We start from the raw sequence: 25,784 nt of genomic DNA, 5'->3' as shown, positions 1-25,784 counted from the left end.
GCACAAAGCACCCTCCACTCCACACTACTCATAAACACAACAATTCTCTCTACAATAACCAATCCTCCTCGCCCAGACACTTCGCCCTCCTACCTCCCAGCTCAGCTCAGTGTCTGGGCTTTCCCACAGTCCTTTTATATGCCCTGACCCGGAAGTGGTTCCTGGTTAAACCCACAAGTCCTTATTCCCTCCGGGTCAGGGTAAACAGTCCTTTCTTCAGCCCGGGAGCACGTCGTTCCTTCCTGTCACGTGACGATGACGCACTCCCGGGTTATAGGGCACATAAGAGCCCACTAGCCCCCCTACAGGGACTCCTGGTGGCCCCCAAGGTATGTATGTGTGTATACAAACTACAAAGTCCATGAGGCCCTGCTGGAACTCGGGGCACCATCATGCTGTCCGGAGGGCTCCTCCTAGCGGCCTGGGGGTGGCGACCGGAGTCTGTAGCCGGTCGTCCATCACAACTAATAAATGTGTGTTTTTGTTGAGCCAATAGCCATTTCTGATGCTCTTAGCTAACATATGAAGTAACTGTACAACCTCTAACAATGGCTTTGACATTTATTTGTTTCAGCAACTGATTGTAGCTGTTGTTTATTAAACATGATGCCTTAGGTGACTGGGGTGGTTGACTCAAATATATATACTGCTACTTTTCTTCATGTTGCTTTGTTGGCACTTGAGTCTGCTGGTGTGAATGAGATCCTCAACACCATACGCAACAGGAGAAGGCTCACTTGACGAGTGGAAATATGTAATGGCTGACACAATCAATTTTAAAGTTTCGCTGATTGAGGGTGAACCACAGTTGGCCATTGTTTCAAGTAACTGCATTTGATGTGAGCAGCCATTGTTAATATGAATACTGTTTTTTAATTTTAACTCAGAATGATATTGGCCTCCGGTTTCCTCCCACAGTCCAAAGACATGCAGGTTAGGTGCATTGGTGATCCTAAATTGTCCCTAGTACTGTATATGTTTGGTGTGTGGGGGTGTGTGTGTGTGTGCCCTGCGGTGGGCTGGCGCCCTGCCCGGGGTTTGTTTCCTGCCTTGCACCCTGTGTTGGGTGGGATTGGCTCTAGCAGACCCCCATGACCCTGTAATTAGGATATAGCAGGTTGGATAATGGATGGATGGATGGATGATATTGGCCATTGCCAGAGATTTGGTTATTATCTGAAGAGTCACGATAATCCCTCAGAGTCATTAGGCCTGAGAAAGCTCTGACAGCTGTATAGGCTACTATGACTGTGGTCCAAAGGACATTGACTTTGAGGGAGATTGTGTTGTGCTTGACAACTCACATCACACCTCAACAGTAAAATATAAGAAGTTGATACATGTAGTACCACATTAATATTAACATTTATAAAATATGGCACTACTGTTCTTTTTTTGTATTTTTTTGACTTTTAAAAATGTGACAATATTGAATTAGTGCACAGGCTCAAAAACAATCCAGTTATCTTTACATAGTTTTATTTAATTATTTACTTATTTGTTTGCATCCCACCCAGTAGCATTGAAAACAGTACTGAATATAGATATTTTTCAAAGCATTTTATCAATGTGACCACCCTAACTGTTACCTCACAAAGCTAGAATCCTGGGTTTGAATCACATAACCAATCATTAACTGTATGGAGTTTGTGTATTTTCCATGTTCGTATGAATTTTTTTCTCCAAATACTTCAGTTTTGCTATGAAGTCCCTAAAGATGTTCATGTTAAGTTAATCTGTAAGTCTAAATTGACCATGACTTAATATCAGTGTGCCCATGCTTTGGGCCCTGTGAGGGACTGATGCCCTGTCCCTAACTGGAGCTCACTCCTAACTTGCTGTCAGGACTGAGCTTTATTCCCTCTGGGTAAAGGGGCTTGAGAAAGAAAGAATTAGCAATCCACCAAGTAATATCTGCAACAAGATTTTTTTTTTTACTTTTAATGAAAACGCAGGTTGTTGTCCATTGAAAAATAAACATCACATATATTTGTGTTTTTATCATCATAAGCTTTGCCAAAGAATAATTACACTGTGTAATTGTAATCTATCTGGGCACTATAGGTACTCACCAGTCTTACTAGGAACTGACCTCCTCATGTTTATCTAGCATCACTGGCTATTTAAAAAAAAATAATTAGAATAGCCAATACACACATCACTTTCTCTAAATTTAACACAAAGTACAAAAAGTGGCTTCTCAAATAGTAAGACCTCTGATACTATGAAAAAACCTTCATAATAGAAAACAATGCACTTTTAAAACAGTTCTTCACCTTCCTTTCACAAAGCTATGGATAACGTATGCAATTAATGAAGAACATAAACTTTTTTTCATAAAGATTGGAAAAACGTCTTCTAAATGAAATCCACTGCGTTGACTTTATCCTCCTTACTCCAGATTTCAGAAGGAAGAAAATAACTTGATCAAATAAGAAATTGTATTAAACAGCCCTGTTAAGATGTCCAAAGAAATAAAATCCCTTTCCTACCAAATGTACAGTATGATACTACACACTGTAATATAAGAGCCTGGGGAAAACACACAAAAAATGAGACAGAAAGAGAATGTAAATGTAAGAGGTTTCTGAATCTTCTGCCTTCAGCAGGCCATCCCATATACTGTGCCTCCCGTTCCAACACAAGATAAGGCAAAGCAAGCCAGCTTCATTACTCGGGCACAAAGAGGTCCAACTGCATATTGTCCTTCTTGAGCTGGTCCAAGGGTTTCACCTTTAGTTCAAAGGAACAACTAACACCAGAAGCAGCATGATCATCAAGGAACTTGTGGTAGTATAATGCAGAGATGTCTGTTCATTTGAAACTCTCACTCCTAAGAGAAAAGAAAGACAAACATTACTTCTAGGATCCTGCACATATTGCTTCTTTTGTTTGTCTTTTTTTTTCTGATTTTATGAAGGCGTGTGCCAGTAATTCAGTTTCAGTTTAACAAATTCATATTAAGCAAACTTCAAGTTAAATCAGATATTCCAAGACTCCTGAAATTCAGTGTCAGGTTAACCAGATAAATGTTTAACTGTCCTGCAAAAAAGGGGCTAATAATTCTGTATAAGGTGATCCCAGGCCCATATCTGAAAAGCTACACTTTTCAAAATGATCCGCGCTCTTTAAAATAAAGTATCTTTATTATATATCACATTTTACGTTGGAAACATATACAAATACAAATGTTTATAATGCTATATTTAACTTGTTTTTTTTTTCAGAATTCTTGATTGTAATGCAAATGTCAAGTATTGGTTTTCATGAAAGAAAAATGTTAAACAGTCTAAAAAAATGACAAAAATGTAATGTATTATTGAAATATATATTTTTGTGCTATGGTCTGAATATGCAGTAATCCCTCCTCCATCGCGGGGGTTGCGTTCCAGAGCCACCCGCGAAATAAGAAAATCCGCGAAGTAGAAACCATATGTTTATATGGTTATTTTTATATTGTCATGCTTGGGTCACAGATTTGCGCAGAAACACAGGAGGTTGTAGAGAGACAGGAACGTTATTCAAACACTGCAAACAAACATTTGTCTCTTTTTCAAAAGTTTAAACTGCGCTCCATGACAAGACAGAGATGACAGTTCCGTCTCACAATTAAAAGAATGCAAACATATCTTCCTCTTCAAGTCAGGAGCAGATGTCAGAGAGATAGAGAAAAAAAGCAAACAAATCAATAGGGCTGTTTAGCTTTTAAGTATGCGAAGCACCGCGGCACAAAGCTGTTGAAGGCGGCAGCTCACACCCCCTCCGTCAGGAGCAGAGAGAGAGAGAGAGAGAGAGAGAGAGAGAGACATAGAGAGCCAGAGAAAAACAAACAAGCACAAATCAATACGTGCCCTTCGAGCTTTTAAGTATGCGAAGCACTGTGCAGCATGTCGCTTCAGGAAGCAGCTTGCACAGAAGGTAGCAACGTGAAGATAATCTTTCAGCATTTTTAGATGAGTGTCCCTATTGTCTAGGTTTGCGAACAGCCCCCCTGCTCAATCCCCCTACGCAAGAGAGAGACGGAGAAAAGTAAGTTGGATAGCTTCTCAGCCATCTGCCAATAGCGTCCCTTGTATGAAATCAACTGGGCAAACCAACTGAGGAAGCATGTACCAGAAATTAAAAGATCCATTGTCCGCAGAAATCCGCGAACCAGCAAAAAATCCGCGATATATATTTAAATATGCTTACATATAAAATCCGCGATGGAGTGAAGCCGCGAAGCGCGATATAGCGAGGGATTACTGTACATTATTTTATATCCATATGTGTATGTTAGAGATTTACAGGGTCGTTTGGTAAGGATGTCTGGTACCTCCGTAACAATCAACACAAGAATTTTACCGGATCAGTAAATAGGTATGTCTAGTTTCTTTCAATCAGATTCTATATATGTTCTACAGTATGTGCTAGCTTACTTCTTCATGGTAATCATTATTTACACTACATCTTATATCATGCCTCAAAGTATGCATGTAGAGTGAGCTGTGTACGAACAAATGCATTATGCATGTGCATGCACTGAAGTGAACATCCACGTGTAAAACTTTTGTTAAATTAAGCCAACTTGGCTGCTATTGCCAATAAGCACAATTTACAACAGCCAGTTAGTAGTTCGTAGCAATCACACCACAACAATCCATTATGGAATAAGCAGTATTTTTTTTTCCCAAAATAACAACTCCACTACTTCTCAGTCTGAAATAAGCACTGATTCCTTTTCTGCTTTCATTTATTTAAAATGATGCACAGAGTACAGTGCACTCCATTTCTTGTATACCTGATGTTTTTTTAAAGGTCAGATAAAGCTTTTACTCCAAATGTAGTTTATTAGTAGGTATTTAGTAAATCCCAAAACTAAAAGCCAGTTATGGATTAGGTAGATAAACCACCAGTACCTTCAAAATAGGCAGCTTGTGGACAGCATGCAGACATTCCCTGCCCTGTGTAGTTCTTTGCAAGTAGCTGATGCTCTGCAATATATGACTGAGCACTCATTGTACGTGGTGCAGGCTTAGCTAGTAAGAAGATATAGGAACATATGACACTTTTGTTGACAACAGTATATATGGTATATATTGACATAACTGCTGGGGAAATAAGAAAAATCCAGGTTAGAGGAGATTTACTGTACATGAAAATGAAGAGAAGGAAGTAAATGCAAGACTATAACAAATAAATGCAGTGTTTGTGAAAAATAGCAGTAGTACATAAATACACATCTGAACACCATTCTGAATTGAAAATCAAAAATCTCAAGTAAAACCTTATTATAGAAAGTGTAAGAGGTGAGCAACTTTGAAACAGTCTGGTAGGGGAATAAAGATCAATGCTGTTAAACATTATTAAATAAATGTAATCACTGAGAGGCATATTTTCTGAAATGTCCATCATTTAAACTGATTCTTACACATTTGAAAGAATATAGTACTGTCAGAGTCTGAAATGTTGAGGTACATTTTAAGACAGAGCTATATAATGAATATGGTGCAATGATACAAAGTGTTTATATAAACAAGAAGTACAAATATTACGTATGCAACCCCTATGAATTATTTTACATTTCAGAAAATACACAATCAAGTCTACTTGTAAATGTAAATCATTATGTTTACTTTTATTTATGGATAATTCATTGCATAAAGAAAATTTTTGACTACTGTTTTTGTTCCAAGAATAATCCATAATGAAGAACATTGACAACTTACAAATCAACTCTTATATCAGACATGTTTCATTTGTAATTATGGGAGTTAGTTGAGTGCACTTCTGGAACAAATTTATTGATTAACTCATTACTGTATATGTCATGTATAACATCATCATGCCTACTAGAAATAAGCATCACGTTAGCAGTGATCACATAAAGAGCTAGGGCTGTTACTTAGGGAATCAAGAATCAATATTAATCACAATTGTTGATACGTGTGTGCTTTGTGTGAAGACTCGAAGAGATGAGCCCTAGGTATTACAGGGATGTTAAGCTGACCAACAGAGCAAAGCAGGACTTATTTATATTATCAGACAGATGGCATGCTACAGGGAGGTAGCTTCATGTGGCTAGTCGTGCAAGCAAGAGTCATTATCTGTTAGGTCTGTTGAGAAGACTATAAAGCCTTCAAGCTAAAGCAATGTGGGTACCCTTCTTATCAGAGGTTGCTTCATCAGTTAGGTTTAAAGACAAGTTCTTGAATTTAACAGTAATAGACAGCAGGCATCTTTGGTGCCTAAGTACCTCTTTTATTTAATAATTTTTCTTTTTAGATCTCCGTCATCTCCTGTTCACTCTATTCCATAGGAAAACATATTTTTACAGATGTGTATACAATGATTTATTTGCATTAACTATACACTGATGATCTAAAATATTACAACCACTCCAATATGAAGTGAATGATATTGACTATTTTGTAACAACAGCACAGGGTAAGGTCAGGGATGTATTTGATGGTAAGCTGATATTATGTACTTGTAGTCAATGTTTTAGATACAAACGATATGGGCAAGTGTAAAAGACCTTATTGATGTGAGAAGTCAATGGAGGCTATCTTTGATACAAACCAACAGAAGAGCACAAAACGCAGATAATTGTAATGGTTACAGGATTAATGAATCGTGACACACAGTGCACTGAACCCTGCTGTGTATGGGACTGTGTAGCGGAAGGCCCGTTAGAGTGGCCATGCTAACCCCTGTCTACCATCGAAAGCACCTACAGTAGGCATGCGAGTGTTGGAACTGCACCTAGGAAAAATGGAGAAATGTCACCTGGTTTGATGTATTCCATTTTCTGTTTCACGTGGACAGCTGGGTACATGTGTACTGTTTACCTGGAGAAGTGAAGGCACCAAAAAGTACTGTGGAAAGAAGGCCAGCCAGCAGAGGGAAAATGATGATTTTGGCAATGTTCTTCAAGGAAACCTTGGATATGAACATTCATGTGGACTTCATTTATTGCACACCACCTACCTAAGTTTGAACTTACAGGAGTTGGAGGATCTGCTGCTAATGTCCTGGCGCTATATACCAAAGGGTACCTTCAAAGGTCTTGTTGGAGCAACAGCATATTAGGCAGGTGGTCATAAAATTTTGGCTAATCAGAGTTTATGAAAAATAAAAGCCCCTAGGACACATATATCTAAAGGGATTGTATATACTCAGTTATATAACAAATCATTCAAGATGTTTAATATGGCACACAGTATTACTACTTTCTGTCTCAGTGATTGTTCAAGACATGAGAGGAGGTGAAATTACATAAAATTGAAGGAGAAAGAAGTATTGCACTTTATTCTAAATTGTCAAATTATTAAATTTAAATTCTTAAAAATGTCAAGAGCAAGCTTGATATTATGTCAAGTGCCCTCTGTGAGGAATATTTTCTATGTTTTATCTGTATCCAAAATGGTGACAGTGAGGTCAGTTGTTTTCCCTAAATATATATTACTCTTTCATTAGCTGTTTTATCCATACAAGATAGTTCTTATCCATATAAGGTACATGGTGTCATATGATGTAATGGGTCATGCAACTGTTATGCAAATTATCTCAGTCTTTATAAATTTAGCTCTCTCATCTTTGGTTAGCATTATCACTATGAACTCAAACTGTTCATATGTCAGTGCTCCCTAAGATGTGCTGATGTAGGATGATCATTGTTACTTAAAAGGAAAATACCCAACAACCTCCAATATCAATCTGTCACTGGGCAATGCTAAATGTATTGCAGTGACCCAATGGGAGGAACAAGTAAAATCAAACATGTAGCCCAACTAGAGCTCATTGCTCTAGCATTATGCCTACTGTATGTGTCTTAACACCAGCAGCGGCTTGAGGCAACCTAAAAAATAAAAGTGGGCAACTGATATTCAGAAAGTCTTTTGCCAACACTGAGTATAGGTATACCCATAAATAAAACGTCTTTGACATACTCTTATTTGCTTTGTTCTCTCAACCTAGTGTGATTTTTAAAAAAATGTAACCTATTTGTTAATGCTTTCAGTCTTTTCCAAAATAGTTTCAGCATTTTGAAAGTTTCTTACTATAAATCAAACAATTGGAAAACTTTAGACAGTAATCTGTCATCACTTTAAAATAAAATCTGTTGGTAACCCTCATCACTGAAGGATGAATCAGAAATGAAGTATATTTTTATAGACAAAAGTAATTATTTTATTGTTATTAGAACATAAGAACATACATTTGACAAATGAGAGGAAACCCTTCAGTCCCTCAGTCTTTTTTGTTTAGCTAATAGCCAAGCTGCCCCCAATATCTCATCTAAATACAGTTACTTTTTTTATGCTTCACATGCATGTCTTGGTAGTTTGTTCCAGATTCCCAAAACTCTTTGCGTAAAGTAACTCTTTGTTTTCTGGTTTCAATTCTGAATTCATCTCTCCCACTGGTGTCCTTGAGTATGTCATTCACCCTTAAGTTGAAAGAGTTCTGCAAGATCTATTTTATCAACACCTTTGAAAATTTTTAAGACGTAGATCAGGTCCCCACCCAGTCCCCTCTGCTCCAGACTAAACAGGTTTAATTCTCTGAGTCTGTCAGAGCAGACATGTCCTTAAGTCCTGGGATACACTTGGTTGCTCCTCTCTGCATATCTTCAAGTGTTGCTATGTCTTTCATGGAGCATGGTGACCAGAATTGCACACAGTACGCCAGATATGCTAACACTATTTAATGCACAAGTGTGACCACAACTTCCCTTGATTTATATTCACCAGTCTCTATAATATAATCTAACATAAATTTCTAAATTCTTTTTAGGAGTTTCTTCTTGCAGGATGATGTCTCCCATATTGTATTTATAAAAGGTGTTCCTTTTGCCCATGTGTACCACTCTGCATTTTTCTATGTGGAAAACTGCACTTTCCAAGTGTTATCCCAGTTCTGAAGCTTGTCCAAGTCTTTTTGAATTGTTTTTGCTGCCTTCTCAATACCTGACACTCCTCCAGTTTTCGTATTATCTGCATGTTTCACAGTTTTACTAATTACACCAAAATCTATGTCATTATTATAAATCAGAAAAAGTAACGGACCCATTCCACTTGGAGCAGTCACCTCTTATCTGCACTATTTTTCTCTTCCTGGTTAACTAACTTGAGATGCAGTTTTGTAGGTTAAGTTTCAGGATAAATCTTTGATGTGGTACTGTATCAAAGTCTTTTTAAAAGCCTATTAGTTTATGTTTGTCAGATGCTTAAATTGAGATTATATTACATTTGTTTGCATATTTTTAATTACTGTATAGTATAATGAAGTGATTTGTTTAGGGTTACACAATAACTCAAAAAGGAGAACTGATCCAGTGATCTTGTGGTTTAAAGTTCAGGGTCTTACTTACTTCATCACAGTGCTGGAGTCTAGCACATAACAAACACCCAGTAGTTTGCCCTTTTTTTTTATTTGTCATCATTCTGTATTCTCTCTCTGTTGATAATCTGCTCACCATGTTTATTAGGCATTTTCTATTATCTGTACACCATTTGAACTTACCTGACAGATATTTTATACAGTATTATTAAAAAAGTTAAAAAGAGACTTTTGTATTTTTGTGTGTAATAAATTGTAGTGTTGATATGGCATAACTGAAGCTGTTATATGTGTTTGGATGAAAAACAGTAAATACTGTGAAAATTCAGAAAACAATAGTCATTTTTAAATATTGTAAAATATGCATATGTGGTGACTGTGGGATACAAAATCATAGTTGAATGGCCTTGTTGCTTCACATAAAGCTACATTATTATAAAAGTTGAGGATATTTGAGGGAGACGAGCAGATGATGACCTACTACAGGAGAAGGTCTAAATAGTGAACTGGGAACACAAGGGAGTACTCTTATGGACTTGATGCAAAGTAAATAAGATACACTTTTTATAGCTTCATCATGACAAAGTACTTATTAAGAAAGGATGAGCCACAAGAAGGAATTACCGTTAAGGGTATGGGGTTTCTAAGAATTGACATGGACTAAAAAATCACGCTATTGATTAATATTTTGATATATTTTGCATTTATTGCATTTTATGAGAACAACTAAATTGTACCGTACTGTAATTTAGTTGATTATAAGGGCTGAAACAGGCTCATATTAATAGAGACATTGCTGCAGAAAGACAGAGATAAACATTGTAACTTTTTTTGTTGAAACGTATAAATTGTTTAAGATTGTGAGAAATGTTATGCTTAATTCTACTGATAAATTAATTCTATTGATAAATTTAACAAGACCAAAGTTGAATAAGGTGATATACATTATGGGTTCTTGTCTGCCATTATGTTGGAACTGTCCAAAGTACATGCATTATAATTATATAATTATTCATACTTTTAAGGTAAAGGTGTGACTGTGTGTGTTCTCACAACGTGAAGCCGAGGTCACCTTAGTGTCCAACTGTGGGACTCTCAGGTAAGGTGCTGTCCCTGGTGAGCGTGCTGGCAGCTCTCAGGAGAAATAGTGAGAGAGAGAAAACCACTTCTGTGACACATACATTACGCCCAAAATCTAAAAAAAGAATTTCACACCACAATAACAGTGTTGTCATTACTGAAGAGGGCTATGATCATTTCAAGTGCATGCTGCCTACTTGCATAATGATTGTAATTACCATTTTTAGCTTTGAACTTTGGAGCTTTAAAAGGTTTAAAAATGCCCTGATGTCCACCTTAGCAGACAGGAATGCAAAGTAGCAAATGACAAATGCATTTTTAGCTTCTCAAAGGGCAGGGTGCAGATTGTTTATTAAATCTTCTGGCAGATTAGAGGAAACACAAGTATTCACATTAAAGAAAAACTCCATAGTGATGGTCATTGTACTATATAGAAAAGCAGCAGGAACTATTTACTGGAGTATTACAGTGAAGCACTACCTTATTTTCAATCCAAGTATTTATGAGTCATTTATGTTGTTTTAGAATATATTCAGGAGGAATTGCTTTCTAGCTTTCACTATGGAATTTTTGCTGACATACAAATAACCTTTTGTTTGACTCAGTTGAGATTGGTTTTCAGTTTTTAGTAGGACCCAACAGACTTATATATAGGATATAAACACAAAGGAACATAACAGGAAAGGAAACATATCATACTTCAAAAAAAAAGAAAGAAAAGATGATGGAAACTGTAATATTCATCATCAACTTATTCCGATTGCTACACCACCCGTGGTATCCTCCTATTAAGTTTTAATAGAAAGTGTGTGCCTAGTCAGTAGGAGGTTGTGAGGTTTCCCATAAAATCAGGTCTCTCTATTTGAAGTGCCTTTGGTGTTCAAATTAAATGATGCTATGGTTTGCTACAACCAAAACATTTTATACTGGTATGAATCATCATTAAAATCAAACACTAAACTGTGGTGCTAACTAATAGTGGTTACTAATCATCCCATTACACCGGTTATAAAGAGCTACTGTAGGGCTGTGACTCTGGCATGCTGTCTCACTTTCTCTTTGGTAATTTTTTAATAACTGTGTCAATTCGTGCTTGGAATCCAAGTTTACATATATTTCTTCCAAACTTCTTTATCACATAATGCATAGGGGGTACTTTGCATTTGCTCCATTTAAAATCATTCTAAAGTCAGTCTGTGTCTATTTTTACTATCATAAAAAACTGCAAAAGCATCTTTGTTTTTACAAGAAACCGTACAAGATGAAGCAAATCCAAACACTAATTATCATGTGTTTCCTTTGTCTTAACAGTTGGTTACATATTTAATGTGTTATGCTTGTTTTGTCAATTTCCCACTCATTTTTTTTCTGGTACCTACACAGTTCACTACAGGGTTGTGAGGGTGTGGAGTATTTGACTGCTTTGAAATATGGCAAACAAAATATACATTAGAAAGGACTGTTATTATACTTTTACATACATTGTATAGTTCTATGTAGTCTGTTTCACCTTTCATTAGTGCCAGAAAATAAGAAGCATAAAACTTGCACAAAAGACTAGGTAGCTTTTAAAGCACAGCAAGGTTATTACTAAATGGAAATTATATCATTGGAATTAGGATGAAATTAGAATGTATTGCCTAGTAACCGGTTAATAGAATGCAAGCAGTATCTGGCGTGACATGCTTCAAAGCCGCTCCTGCTGTTGCCCGCCGCTGCCTATTTGATTCTTTGCATATCTTTAATTCTTTAAATTACAATCCATTAATATCATAAGTTGACACGTGGGGGTGCCAACATGACCACTGGCAATTGCAGTGCCTGGGTAATTTACATTGTTGCTTGAACTGTCTGAAATTTGTACTGGCACTTCATAAACTGGAATTTAGCAGAACACTGCAAGATTGATGGCTCAGAAATGATCCCATCTGAATATATTCAAATTCTGACATTTACTTTGGAAAAGCGAATTAGTTTTAAACTATCTAAGGATTAAATGTGTAACAATAACGCAAACTTTACTGCATTGCTTATTTTTAAACTATTTCTTCTAACCTAGATGTTCTTTTAACAACTGCATGTAGAGGCCTTTAAATAAGTATATGATTTGAGAGGCTGTGAAAAGTTGAAGCGAGACAGACATCCAAATAAATAAAAGAACCCCACAGAGCCATAAAGGGCTCAAATTTTTGGTGGCAGTTTACAGTCCTGTCATATTAGTCTTGAATTAAGAGTCAGGCCAGCAGTGGGTGCATTTGGACTTTGTTTCAAATTCAAGAGGAGCCTTGATGGAATAGACAGCACAGCGTACCCCAGCATCCACAAACTTCCAACCAAAAGCTTGAAACTATTGAGCTGCAATAAATTCAAAGCTGGAAAAACAAAGAGAATTTAAATATGCTACAGCAACACGGGTTTGCCAACCTATACACATGTATATGCCAACCTTGTTATAACTACATAAACTGAAGCAGCTTTCCATGCTCTTTAGAATCCTCTTATTCAGTGAAACTGAACAGTGACTCAGTTTTTCAACAAAACGAAATAAACATGCATCCTATTGTGGTATAGCGGGTCCACAGCTCTCAGCAAAGGCCAGTTTTAAGTAAATAATCACCGCGCTCGCGGCTTAGCGAGGGGGCATGGTGGTTGTGGCTGCAGCAGTTCTCAGGGCGATCTGTGGTGTGGGCATTTCTCACCTATGCACAGGTGAGAGACTGCCCACATTCGTGATTGTTCCTGGGGCTGCTAATTTGCCGCAGCTGCTATGCCCTCTCGACATATATAGAAGCGCGAGCTGGCTAGAAGGAAATGAACGGAAAAAGGAGATGAATGGAAAGAGAAAGAGATGGAGGTTGCTGGAAGGAAGTGAGGAGAAAGCCGGTGTAAGAGAGAGAGAGAGAGAGCGAAGGCGAACGAGCGAGAGCGACTCAAATGCAGCTGGACTGTGGGCCCTAGCTAGGTGTTTATCTAACACCTAGGGCAGTTGATTGTAGTCGCTCCCGCTGAGCATTTGGAGAAGAGTGGGAGTGACTAGAGAGAGGGAGGTGACTCGCCGTGGAAGACAGTGGGAGTCGGGAGACTTAGGCATATAATCTCCAGCGTGGGAGTCCCGGCCGTTGGAGAGAAGCTAAGTCCCGGTCTGGGATGAGAGCGCAACCGAAGCTAGGATTGGGAGGACTCTGGACCTGTGTGATTGAGAGAAAGAAGGTCAGCTGCAGAGAGAGTGTCTCGCCTGCTGCAGGGCCCTAAACGGGAGAAGCAGGTGAGACGCTAGTGTAAAAGAAGCACCGGGCTTGTAATTGTTTTAAAGGCCTGCTTCCAGCAGTGTTTTAACCTCGGTTTTTAAAGGATTATTATTTTGTTCTATTTATTGATTTTTGAACCTCCACGTTTGTTTTAATGGATTATTTATTTAATGAAGACTTTTAGGAAGCACTGCACTTATTTATTTATTTGGACTTTGTTTTTGTTTTGTTGGATTATAAATAAAAGCACCTTTGCACTTTTATACACCATCCCCTTGCTCCATTGTTATTGCCTTACTGTCTAGCTCATCGGTAACATTACCGACGGTGACGAGTTGAAGGGCTCCTGTACAGAAGATGGGAGCATGGAGCAAAACCTGCGTCGTCACACCTATATACAAATAATTCATAGTTAATTCTCTGTTTCTTAAATGGCCATTTGTACATTTAGAACCTTTTTGTTTTTTATGTAGTGCACACATACTAGTAGTGTATTACCGTCCTGTACATATTTTAAACATACAACATTCATTTTCTGAATCCACATATTCCAATCCAAGGTTGTGGGCAGCCAGAGCCAATCTATTCAGCATTCGGTACGAGGATTTAACCAATCTTTGGTGAGCTAAAAGTCTGTCACAGAGAACAGTCCTGTTCTCGTCTTCACTTACTATAACCAGGCCAATAAAGTGTTGCCAGTGACCTACCATGTGCATGCTTAAGATATGAGACGAAAGCCAGAGATCTTGAAGAAAAACTCACCCAGAAACAGGAGCAATGTGCATATGACACACAGACGGTGAGCTGAGTCGGATCTGAAGCCAGTCTCCTGAAGCAGTAAGCTGGCAGTGCTATTTACCTTACCAGAAGATTTTTTTTAATAAGGATATGAAATTTTCATATTGTACTAAAATCATTCAATGTGTAATATTTAGGATTTTGATGGATGCCATTAAAGCCTGATGCTTGATCTATCACTGGTAATGCTTATGTCTCCATATGCATTTTGAAGTCCTGTTTCGGATATTTAGTATACAACTTTTATTTTTTTATGCTAAAGATTTTCAGGATTTGTTCAGGTTAATTTCAACTTGTTTGAAGTGGGTGTCAAAAATTAGGTTACTGGACTCACATTTTTGGATTTGGATTAATGGAACATTACTGTTAGTACTTAAATAAGTGCCATTCAGATTTTCTTAATATAGGAATATTCCATCCTCCATCTACTATTGATATGTATTATTCATTATTTAATTTAGAAAATGGTGCATTTCTTCCTTAAGTGTGAAGTGTTGGTTTATTATATTTGGTTTCTCACTACATATTAGATCGGTCATCTGTATTTATTTCGGTGTTGGAAAATCAGGTACATGATTTTCATATCACATTAAATGGGAGCATCAAAACTCAGGGTAACAGTTACAGCTTAAAATTTATTAAGGCATCTGTCTGGCAAAAATGGTTGAAAAGCCTAAATGGTACAACAGAAGAAATTATACTAAGCAAGTACTACAGCTAAGCGATTGGTGAAATCATTGTCTCTTAATTACAGACGTTTAAGCTTAAATAGTGATGACGATATAATATTACACCATCACATCAGCAGTAAAGGAATTGGAAAAACAAATCATAAAATGCAAGCACAGGCTACTGTATTATAAAACTCCACATTCTGACACAGAGAAGGATGATTCCATTAAAGGATGTCATGAGAGGAAGGTCTACCTATTTATTTAATTTTAATCATGATAAATAAATAGTGCCACTTATTCAATAATATAAAGACAGGGAAAAACACATTTTTTTCTTGAATCTATTAGCAGTCCCTATATACACAGTTATTTTAAGTTCATTTCTTTATTCTGGAAAAGGGTAATTTAATGGTTTAAAGTGCAGTGTGTGCATGTACACTTTAATTAGAAAGTTCAATCAATTATTGTATATTCTATTTAATAAATGATTTTTCACATTACTCATGCAAAGATACTGAAAAAATGCAAGAACATATTGTAACTATATCTTTATTTCATAGTGCCACTGGGCAAGACTATTTCTGGATTAGTAGTAGTAGTACTTCAAACTAGACCTAAATCGACAACCTCTAAAAGCTTTTGTAAAAGACTTACAAACAAATACATGTAAACTGAAGAATGAAATGGCTGTGGGATCAATTCATTGATGTCTCTTTGTATTCAGACTAAAAGGATATTAAAAGCTTTTGAATATTCTCAAGTTGCAGCTTCATTTATTATGTATATACTTTAATTATCCACCCATCCATTATCAAACCAGCATAATTCTTAATGCAGGTAAGGGTCAGTGGGGGTTTTAGTCTATCCTGGCAGAACTGGGCACAAAGCAAGCAACTAAATCTGCACTGAGCGTCATTTTACCCTAGGGAACACTCATGTGTCAACCCAGCATTACTCATGCTGGGGCCAATTTTGAATTATCAAGTCACCTAATCCGCACAACTTTAGGATGCTGGAAGAAAAAGAGAGCAAAATTCACCTGGACAATGGGAGAACTGTCAGAGTAATTTAATACGGTGCACAGATGTCCCAGCAACAGGGACAGTCTCGATTTCATGATATGTGTCCCCACAAATAACTGAAGAATAACAAAATGTTCCAATTTTACAAAACAGTAAGGCAGACCCCTCATATAACCCCCTCCTCTTCCACTTCGATGTAATACACATATAATAACATAGACAAAACTCTTGGAAACAACTGGGAAAGCTTCATTAATATCTTGTGTTTAATTTGAACAGCATCATGAGAAGGATCAAGATCCAGACAAAAACAGAGTACTGCTGTTTATTTGTTTCCACATTAAACACTGCAAGGAGTCTTTTTGTTAAAGTGTTTTATTTTTCCTGTTCCCTGATCCTTCACTGATAATGATGAGATAAAGCAAATGAGGATGGGCTTTACTATCTGAGTGCCACATTCACCTGATATCCATAATGGTCAATGGCTATAATAAAGTTAGTGTTTCACTTCTGTTATTCTCTAACATTTGTCATAAATTAACAGCTTTGCAAATCCCATTAATGAAAATTAGAATGGCCAGATATGCTCAAGTAAAGAAGGAATTAATGACAAAAGGTTTTTGCAAACTGTCACTGTTTTATGAATATGGCGTGTGTGTGCGTGTGTGTGTGTGTGTATGCATGTGTGTGAGTGAGTAAGAGTGCTCCCTATGATAGATAGGTTCCTGTGGAGGCCTGTTTTCAGCCTTTTGCACAATGATGATGAGATAATCTTTGACCCCCACAACCTTGAAATGGACTGTGATGATTCTAGAACCAACCTACTGATTGCACAGTGCCTGAACAGTCCTTGAACACACCTGAATGTTACACCATGTGTACATTTTCTAACTTGTTCAAATTTGAAGCACAGATAAGGTAAGTGACTTGCACAGGGCCACAAAGCTGGTCAGAAGCAGCAACTGAACTGACAAGACACAAGTTTAACCACTTATGCATAAGGTGTCCCTTCCGCCCAATTGAATATAACTGTATCATGCTGCTTGTGTTGCTGTGTCACAAACATATGAGAGAAAAGACAAAAACCAACATTGCCGTGAAGTTATTTTCATCCCGTTTCTAATCCTGCTCACTTCACCCCTGGCTCCCCCATGATAACAATTATAAAATGAAAATAAAACCAAACAGCAGAGGTCAGGGAGACTGAAGGCAGCGCAGTTAGAAACAGGATAAAAAATCTCACAAAACTATGTCAGTCCCTTCTGTGATGTCATGGCGGAAATAGTGGCTTGCTGTGGTAAAGAAGCCTTCTGTAATGTTGTTAATCAAACATTTATTTTATTAGCTTGAAGCATTGTGTAGCGATATTAATCAAACATTTATTTTATTAGCTCACATAATACAGCATGAGGCATATTGACTTCGGTCTGAACATTTTCATAATGAGTCGCTAAGGACGGAAGTCACGATGAAATCAAGCACTCCAACCCTTTAATAATTAACCAACCCTGACGCCCACTTTGCTTATTTTTTTAATGTAATTTTATCTCAAGATAATAATCCTTTCTTAAAACATAATATATCCTACAGTACGACATAGTAACTTCTACGAATAAGAGATTATCTTGTGTGTATACTATATTATGTTGTACTTAAGAGATAGAAACCAGATTTTCAAGTCTCCAATTATGCAGACTCATATTTAAATCCAAATTTTATTTACAATTGATTGTTCTTCCTATCATTAACGGCATGCAGGTATAGTGACAACAAACGCAAGTATTTGATTGATATCTCAATAAAGCAATGAGCTCCATTATATATTATGAGTCTACATTCTGCATGCCCCCTGTTGTTATTCACTTTACCGACTGACTTCATTAACAAAAGATGGAAAATAAAAAGTGACGACTGTCACCTGATGGGCAAACACTAAGTACTGATAAGTGATAGCGTTGCAAATGATAAGTTAGTAGTAATGCATGATGAGCAACTCCTGAGTAGTAATGTACGATGTGTGATGAGTGACTACTGATACATGATACAGGGTAATACTGATGTTTGATGAATGACAAAGTTTTAAATGACAACTGATACATGATACGGAATAATACCGATGTTTGATGACCAGTGATTCGAAAAATGACTATGACCTAAAATGGACACCATGCTGGCCTTAAAATTTCCTTCAGCCCAGAAATTCTTTGAACTTGGAGCTGGGTTCAGCTATTGGGAGAAAAGCAGGGAAAGTGGGAGAAAAGAGGGTTTTGTGATGTCTGACGATGAGCAATTGCTCAGGATAAACAAAGTCTGCAGACACTAAGAGATTTCTGGTTAGTAGCTAGGTTTTAGCTTTGTCAATTTATTTTAATGTTTATTCCTCCTTGTTTTTATTCCAGTTTGTTTCTGTCTTATGTCTTACATACACACGTAAAATGTATTTTCATAACTTTGGCCTCCTTACAGTATGGGTTTGGGGTCTGCTTAAGAGTTTTCCTATTCACCACCGTACAATGGTCAACATATCACTTTATAGGATATATTTTCTGCAAAAAAGGAAATGAAACTTAAAATTATAAAATTAAAATACAGTCTCTCTTTTGTAGTTTCATTTTCAAACTCTATGCACAAGAATGCTGCAAAAGTTAAAAATACAATGAAATAACTCCACTTGCACCTGTAGAGATGTATATTTATTATATAACACCACAAAAAAACAAGAATACAAAATGACCCATTTCCACTTCAGTGTACTGTAGATAAGTGTAAATTATGATGTCATAAATGACTGATTTTTGTCATGTTAAATATTGCAATTAAAGAGCACATTAATTACTTAAGAACTACAATTATGCGTGGTCTTTGGATTTTGAGAGACGGTTTCACTGAGAAGCTGGCAGTACAGAGGTCAAAAAATCAAAATTACGTGACTTAATTGAAGTGGCTACAGCTAATTGAGAAGCATAGCCCCGCCCATTGACCCACACTATTTGCATGTTGAGAATTTGAAAATGAAAATGCAAAGTGGAAAATGAAAAATCAATGAGCAAAAGCTGGTGCCAGTGCTTATTTGCATTTAACTTTTCATTTTTGCAGCTTCTTTGCTGTTTAGGCTGAAAATGAAATTGTAAATTGTATTATTTGTTTCTATTTTTCATTTTTGCAACATTCTTGTGTGTAGACTTTGAACATGAAATTGCAAAAGAGAGACTGCATTTTTATTTTATAATTCTAAATTTCCTTTCTGTTTTGCAGAAAACTCCTCTCATAATCACTGAAGGTATAATCATGCTAAAGCATTCAGCCAAGATCACACTTTTATACAAAAAGAAGCTTTTAAAATTTAACATGTAGAAAATCATTAGGTGTTTTGGACAAAGGTGGAGATTAATTGGCCATGTCTTAGCTCTTAATTGAGCAGTCACACTCATGGTGGAACACTGCTTACTTTGCCTTGCAATACTAAGAATGACAGACATTTATTAATGGGCCTTCGGTACTGAATTGCTCATGCTGACTTACAAGATTTGTTTAAGTTTGCTGAGGAAAACTCAACTGGCCGTAACATCAACTTTACTAAATTGCCTCTTAGTTCTGCTCTAACAACAGTTGTAAACTTTGAATTCATCTTGTCACCCAGGACCAAAGGAAAATTTCATTGTCTTTGCTGTAAAAGCCATATGTGTCAGTCCACTGACTCAATGAGCTCTTTGACGATATAGCAAAGTTAATTAACTATGTAAGAGCTGCAAGAAATTAACTTATACATATTTTCTGGTAATTTGGTAATTAACAAATTAGAAGTCACCCCAAAAGTATAAAAGATTAACTGTGCTTCTCAGCAGTCTAACAGTCCTTTAGCTTGCTTGTTAAATGTCTTGCATTCAATTTTTCAGCACAGCAATTTAAAGATATTTATAGTATTCTCTTTAAAGTACAAAAAATTGATTTAATTTAATAGTTTTAAGCATTGATCTAAACCCAAGCTATTATTGGAGGACTGTGAAGTGCAGGCTACTATTATGTAGTGGTTCTTTTGGATCACCTTTAAAGCTAAATCTACTGAGGCAGTTGAAGTAATCTCCTTCAAACTTCACAATTATTTACAGCCAATAGTAGGCACTTAAAATTGTGAAATTCATTCTCCACATTTTCCCAGTCTCTGAGAATTCTTTGAATAACTCTGTATTTTTTGCTGGGGAGTGACACACCTTTAGGCTGATATGCTCTCTGTTGAGACCCCTTGTAAAATAGAAGCAGATCTCCAATAGTGAGTGGAAGAGACTTACATAAAAATGTATGTGTTCATTTTGATATCTGCCTGTTTTCAGCAAAGATGCACTGACCACCCTCTAAAAACTTTCACAATCAAAATCCAACATTTGTCAAATACGTATAGCATGCAGTTTTGAAGAAACAAAATAGTGGCAAAACTATACTTTGGACTACTCAATGCAATTGTTTAAAACTAATTTGTGTGGAATTGTGAGCTAACAATCTACTAAACACTCATGTAGTTTTTCATATCACCACTCCAGTACAGCCATTTGTATATATGTTGTTTGATGGGTAGGGGATGGTACATCGATACCTTTGTATTGGTCATTTTTTTTCCAGAAAACATAACAGATGGCATTGCTTACACAAGTCAAAAATGAGAAGAGGTTAAAACAGAAAATTTTTAAATTAAATTCTTAATTAAATCTTGTGTAAATAATGAGTAACTAGGAAAGACACAAAAGATTTTCTACACGAATCACACATTAAGTGAGACAAATATTATTTATTACATGACATGATTCCTTTTTCTCAAGGAATTTTGTTACATGGGGAAAATATTGAATGTATAAAATATGGACTTCTGGTTATAGTGTCATTTCAGATGTGGGTTTTTACTTCATTTACTCAAGAATTTGTTTTTGAGTTTATTACCAGTCTTACGTTCATGTGTATATATAGTAGTATAGTATTAATAATATTAAGTGTTTACAATTTTCTTTGACTATGAAATCAATCATTTGTTTTTGTGTTTTTTTGTCAGTTGTATGTAAAAATATATATTTTTTTGCAATTTGTTTTTTTTAAAATGTTATTAATATGTTAATTTAATTAATTAGTTTTGCTTTAACTTATTACAAACAGTAATCATATTTACAGGCTGTATGATTATAGGGCCCACACAATGAATGGAACATTTTTAATTTTGGGTTTGTTTTCTCTCTGTAAATGTATTGTAGTGACCTCTTTGTGGGTAAAGGAAAGAAGATACAGAGGTGGCTAATGTAGAGAACCAAGGCTAAGAGCTTTAAATGAAGGAGTAAGGCTCAAAGCAGGATAGGAGTAAGGATTATACAGAAACAAACAGGTGAAAAGAGATCAAATATCATGAAATATGTGCAGTGCCAATTGTGTCTCTGTTCTGGCCAGAACTGAATTTATGTCACTAAATTTCATACTAATTAGCCAAAGCATTTTTTAGATTTTGGGAAATTTAGTTTTTCTATTGTAAGGATTGATTTTACACTTAAATATTGTGATTTTGAAATGCCCTTTCTTAGTGGATACCTACTGCCAAAGATGAACAATCCTGCAAAATTTCAGCTTTTTAACTAAAAATGGGAAATAGTATTTTTATATGCTTTCGTTAATAGAATGCATAAATACTGTATGTATATATACATATATATAGGGTGGTCCAGATCTAATTATGCAATTTTCATTACGCTATAACTTATTAAGTTTATTACATAGAGAATTCACAGCACCTGCCTGCACATAGAGATTTCACTTAAAATCACCTAAAATTCTTTTGTTGCCAATAGATGGCAGCAGGGCACTTTTTAATTAGAGTATAACATCAAGTCAATGTAACGTCTGGGATATTGATCTGGTCAGTTAGGTAGCAGAGAGAGTTGTTAATGAGTTTCAACTGCTTTGGTGTTAATGAAATTAACAACAAGTACACTAGAGGGGCGACAATGAGACAACCCCCAAAAGAGGAATGATTTAATAGGTGGAGGCCACTGACAAATTTCCCTCCTCATCTTTTCTGACTGTTTTTTCCCTAGTTTTGCATTTGGCTACGGTCAATGTCACTACTGGCAGCATGAGGCGATACCTGGACACTACAGAGGTTGCACAGGTAGTCCAACTTCTCCAGGAGGGCACATCCATACTTGCCATTGCCAGAAGGTTTGCTGTGTCTCCCAGCAGAGTCTCAAGGGCATGGAGGAGATTCCAGGAGACAGGCAGTTACTCTAGGAGAGCTGGACAGGGCCGTAGAATGTCTTTAACCCATCAGCAGGACCGGTATCTGCTCTGTTTCAGAAAGATTTAGGAGTTATGAATCTTATTCTCAAATATGTATTGCTTTAACAGTAATGATCGGCTTTTAATTAACAAAATGCCCAGAATGAAAACCTGCAATCATGGTGGCCATCCAAGACCAAGATAGAAGACTGAGTTTGATACCATGGGCAGCATGTGTACAGTCTGAAATTTCTAACTGTCTGAGTTTGCTTTTTCTCTGTGGGTAGACCAATTTTCTGCCTACACACTTAAGGACAACATTTTAGGTTAATTAATGACTCTAAACTGGTCCAGTGTGAATAAGCGTGGATGTTTCTATGAGTGTCCCCTGTGATGAACAGTATTTTCCATCTATAGCTGGTTGCTGTCTTGTGCCCAGTTTTGCCACAGGTCTCTTCAGCAATGATTTGTAATGAAAAGACCCTGAAAAAGGATGGATGAATTATAGATGTTTTCAAAGGTAACACAATTTACATAGATAATGCAGCCAACAGATATTTTTATTTTGTATTCAACTCTCTTCATATGATTGCCATTATTAATTATTATTACATAGCTACTTTATATAGTATTAAATCTTCATATGAGACAAAACTCTTGTGTGGGTGTGCTCAATTATGGAAAAGGAATATATTTAAACTGCATAAAGCTGGTCTTGCACTTTGAAAAACAACAGTGCACTTGGTTGACCCATAGATACATGCAAATAAAAGATATTTTGTGATTTTTGAAATCAAAATTTTATAACTAGAATATAATGGGCTGTAGTGCAAAAAAGATAAGTGAGGTCCCCCTCATATAATTTAAATAAATCCAATTAAAAATTTACCACCATAAACGGGCCACATCAAACATATAAGCTACAGTATATAAAAAGTCAATCATTGTAATTAAGTTTTACAGAGTTGTGTTTTTTTAATTCTGATATCAAGCAAACAAGCATGTTCTTATTAATGCCTTGTGATACAACAAACATCCAGTCACTGTGGTCCCCCCAGTTTATAGAGCTGTGCTGCCTATATTTACACCACTAAATAGTCCAAAAATCAACAGAAATAAATACATGGTGTTAAATTTTTAATGGGAGAATTGCTGATACATCTAGGAAGAGGTTGGGAGCATGTGCTGATTACAGTTCATTGCCGCACCCACCACATGGCAAACCATCTGGATTGAGATCTGAGTGCAGCTGTGCAATGGGTTACACCTCATCACCACACTGCAACAATGTGAGGTTTTTTTTTAAGTGGCTGGAGTGGCAATCCTGCCACCAGCACCCAAGTTTTTCCTGCAAGTTAGAGGACCTGCTTGCTTGCAGGGCTGGATGAAGATTAACGCTATACCCGGGACGGATACATCTGAATGGGAAAAATTATTTATTAAATTCTGCTACAGACCCTAATTAACTAATAAATTTAAATTCTATATTTCCAAAATAAGATATGGAATTAACAAATTGAACAGAACCATCACAGTATGTATCACCTGTATGGTTCGAATTAAGCCAAGTCAGTGGATGACAATGTATGGACCGGATCAGTACGAGCATGAGCTACTGATTAAATAAACAAAAAATGAATTAATATGGTCATCCCATCAAGATATTCTAAGGACAGATTTATTTTTGTCGGCATACTATACATCATGCAAAAAGAGAAGGAATGATAACATAGTGCAGATGCCATGTCTGTAAAAATTAATATTTACATATTCAAACAAGATACATTTTGCCAGATCCATGTGTGGGATACATTACAATGCCAAGTGCCATCCATTGCAAGATCACAGAAACGATAGCTGATTGCTTCAATGTACATTTTTCCCAAATTTAATTTGTTTCCATCTCATTAAATTCAAATTAGCTTTGCTACAACGCCAGCATGCTGAGTGTTTCTAGTGCTATCTTTATTTTAATAAGATGTGTCTAAACATTTTTATTTACAGAAAGTATTACTTTCACATGAGTGGAATTACTGCTCACTGCATTTAGTGAAGTACTACAATGAAGCATAGAAACCCAGATGCCTTCAGGATCATTTTAAATTCTAACAAAGAAAACATTAAGCTCATAACATTTATCTAAACTATGTGGTACATTAGAGTATGGATACTTGCTGAACTCACATTTTTGGTATACAGTACTAAAGTACTAGGGTGTTGTACCGTGTTAGCCATTACGAATGTAGTGAGAAGTCAAGCAAATTGACACCTTTTATTGGCTAACTAAAAAGATTACAATATGCAAGCTTTTGAGGCAACTCAGGCCCCTTCTTCAGGCAAGATGTAATCATCAAGATCTAATTCATCTTGCCTGAAGAAGGGGCCTGAGTTGCCTCGAAAGCTTGCATATTGTAATCTTTTTAGTAAGCCAATAAAAGGTGTCATTTTGCTTGACTTCTCACTTTGTATACCAAAAAAATTCAGTGGCAATGAAAAGTCAAATGACGATAAGCAATATTTACTGTGATAAAACAAAGAGATGTTTTGGAAATAAATTGCAGACTGCATTAAATAAATACACATTATCTTAACTGCAAATGAAAGTTTCACCTAACCTGAAGAAGTTAGTACTCTGATTTGTGAACTTGCTGTTCCTTCTCCTCCTTCGCTAAACGCCCGCACTTCAATTATATAAATTCCTCCTTCTGCAAGTGACACAACAGCTGAAGGGATGCTTGTCTCAATCACTTTACTGCTTGTCCGTCCCTCTTGTCGAAAAATAACCTATGATGGTATGTAGAAAAGGTGACATGAATAAATGATACACTCATGTGACAAAGTGAGGTATGCTGAAATTTAAAAAAAAAATATTGTTATATTTTATTACATACAGTCTATCAATAGATAAGTCAGCATGTTGAAATATAAATTTTTTGATTCTGAAATAGTACTTTACTTAACATCCTCCCAAACAGATAGAGTACTGTAAGATGAGGACACAGTATTCTCCTTTTTCTTTCAGATATATGTGATGACCCATTGACACAAAAAATCACAAGCTGATTTAACTAGACAAAGGCATGTGGAAACAGTGGTGAGTATAAAGGAAAACAAGACGAAGATCTAAAAGACTGACATTGTATGACAGAAAAAAACAAGTAGAGCAGTACAAATAATTTTAAAAATATTCAGTGAGTACAGTCAGTTAAAAGGGGGATATATGGATTTTACTAGTTTGATACAGTAGTTGGTGGAGAAGAAGTTCAATGGTTCACACTTCTGCCTCATACCTCCAGCAGACTAGAGTTTGCATGTTTCCCCATTTTCGTAGGCAACACACTCACAAACCATACTCCTGGTTTCACCTGAATTTCTACAGATATGTGTGT

At 36.4% G+C, this 25,784-nt stretch overlaps 1 protein-coding gene across 4 annotated transcripts in view; it reads right to left on the bottom strand.

Moving 5' to 3' along the window:
• Positions 1-1,915: 1,915 nt before the first annotated feature.
• Positions 1,916-25,784, bottom strand: part of cntn5 (contactin 5) — a 1,396,083-nt gene continuing 1,372,214 nt past the window's right edge. For all 4 annotated transcript variants that reach the window (XM_051926456.1, XM_028800281.2, XM_051926458.1 and 1 more), the window contains 2 exons: positions 25,011-25,179; positions 1,916-2,833 (listed from right to left, as the gene is read on the bottom strand). In XM_051926456.1, coding sequence (XP_051782416.1) covers positions 2,736-2,833; positions 25,011-25,179 — 267 coding nt within the window. In that variant the 3' untranslated portion in view covers positions 1,916-2,735. The remainder of the gene's footprint in view (positions 2,834-25,010; positions 25,180-25,784) is intronic.

This window comes from Erpetoichthys calabaricus, chromosome 4 (assembly GCF_900747795.2).
Source record: "Erpetoichthys calabaricus chromosome 4, fErpCal1.3, whole genome shotgun sequence".
In the NCBI taxonomy this organism is placed as follows: Eukaryota; Metazoa; Chordata; class Cladistia; order Polypteriformes; family Polypteridae; genus Erpetoichthys; species Erpetoichthys calabaricus.
Note: the sequence above shows the minus strand (reverse complement) of the source record. Positions and strands in the feature narration are given on the sequence as shown.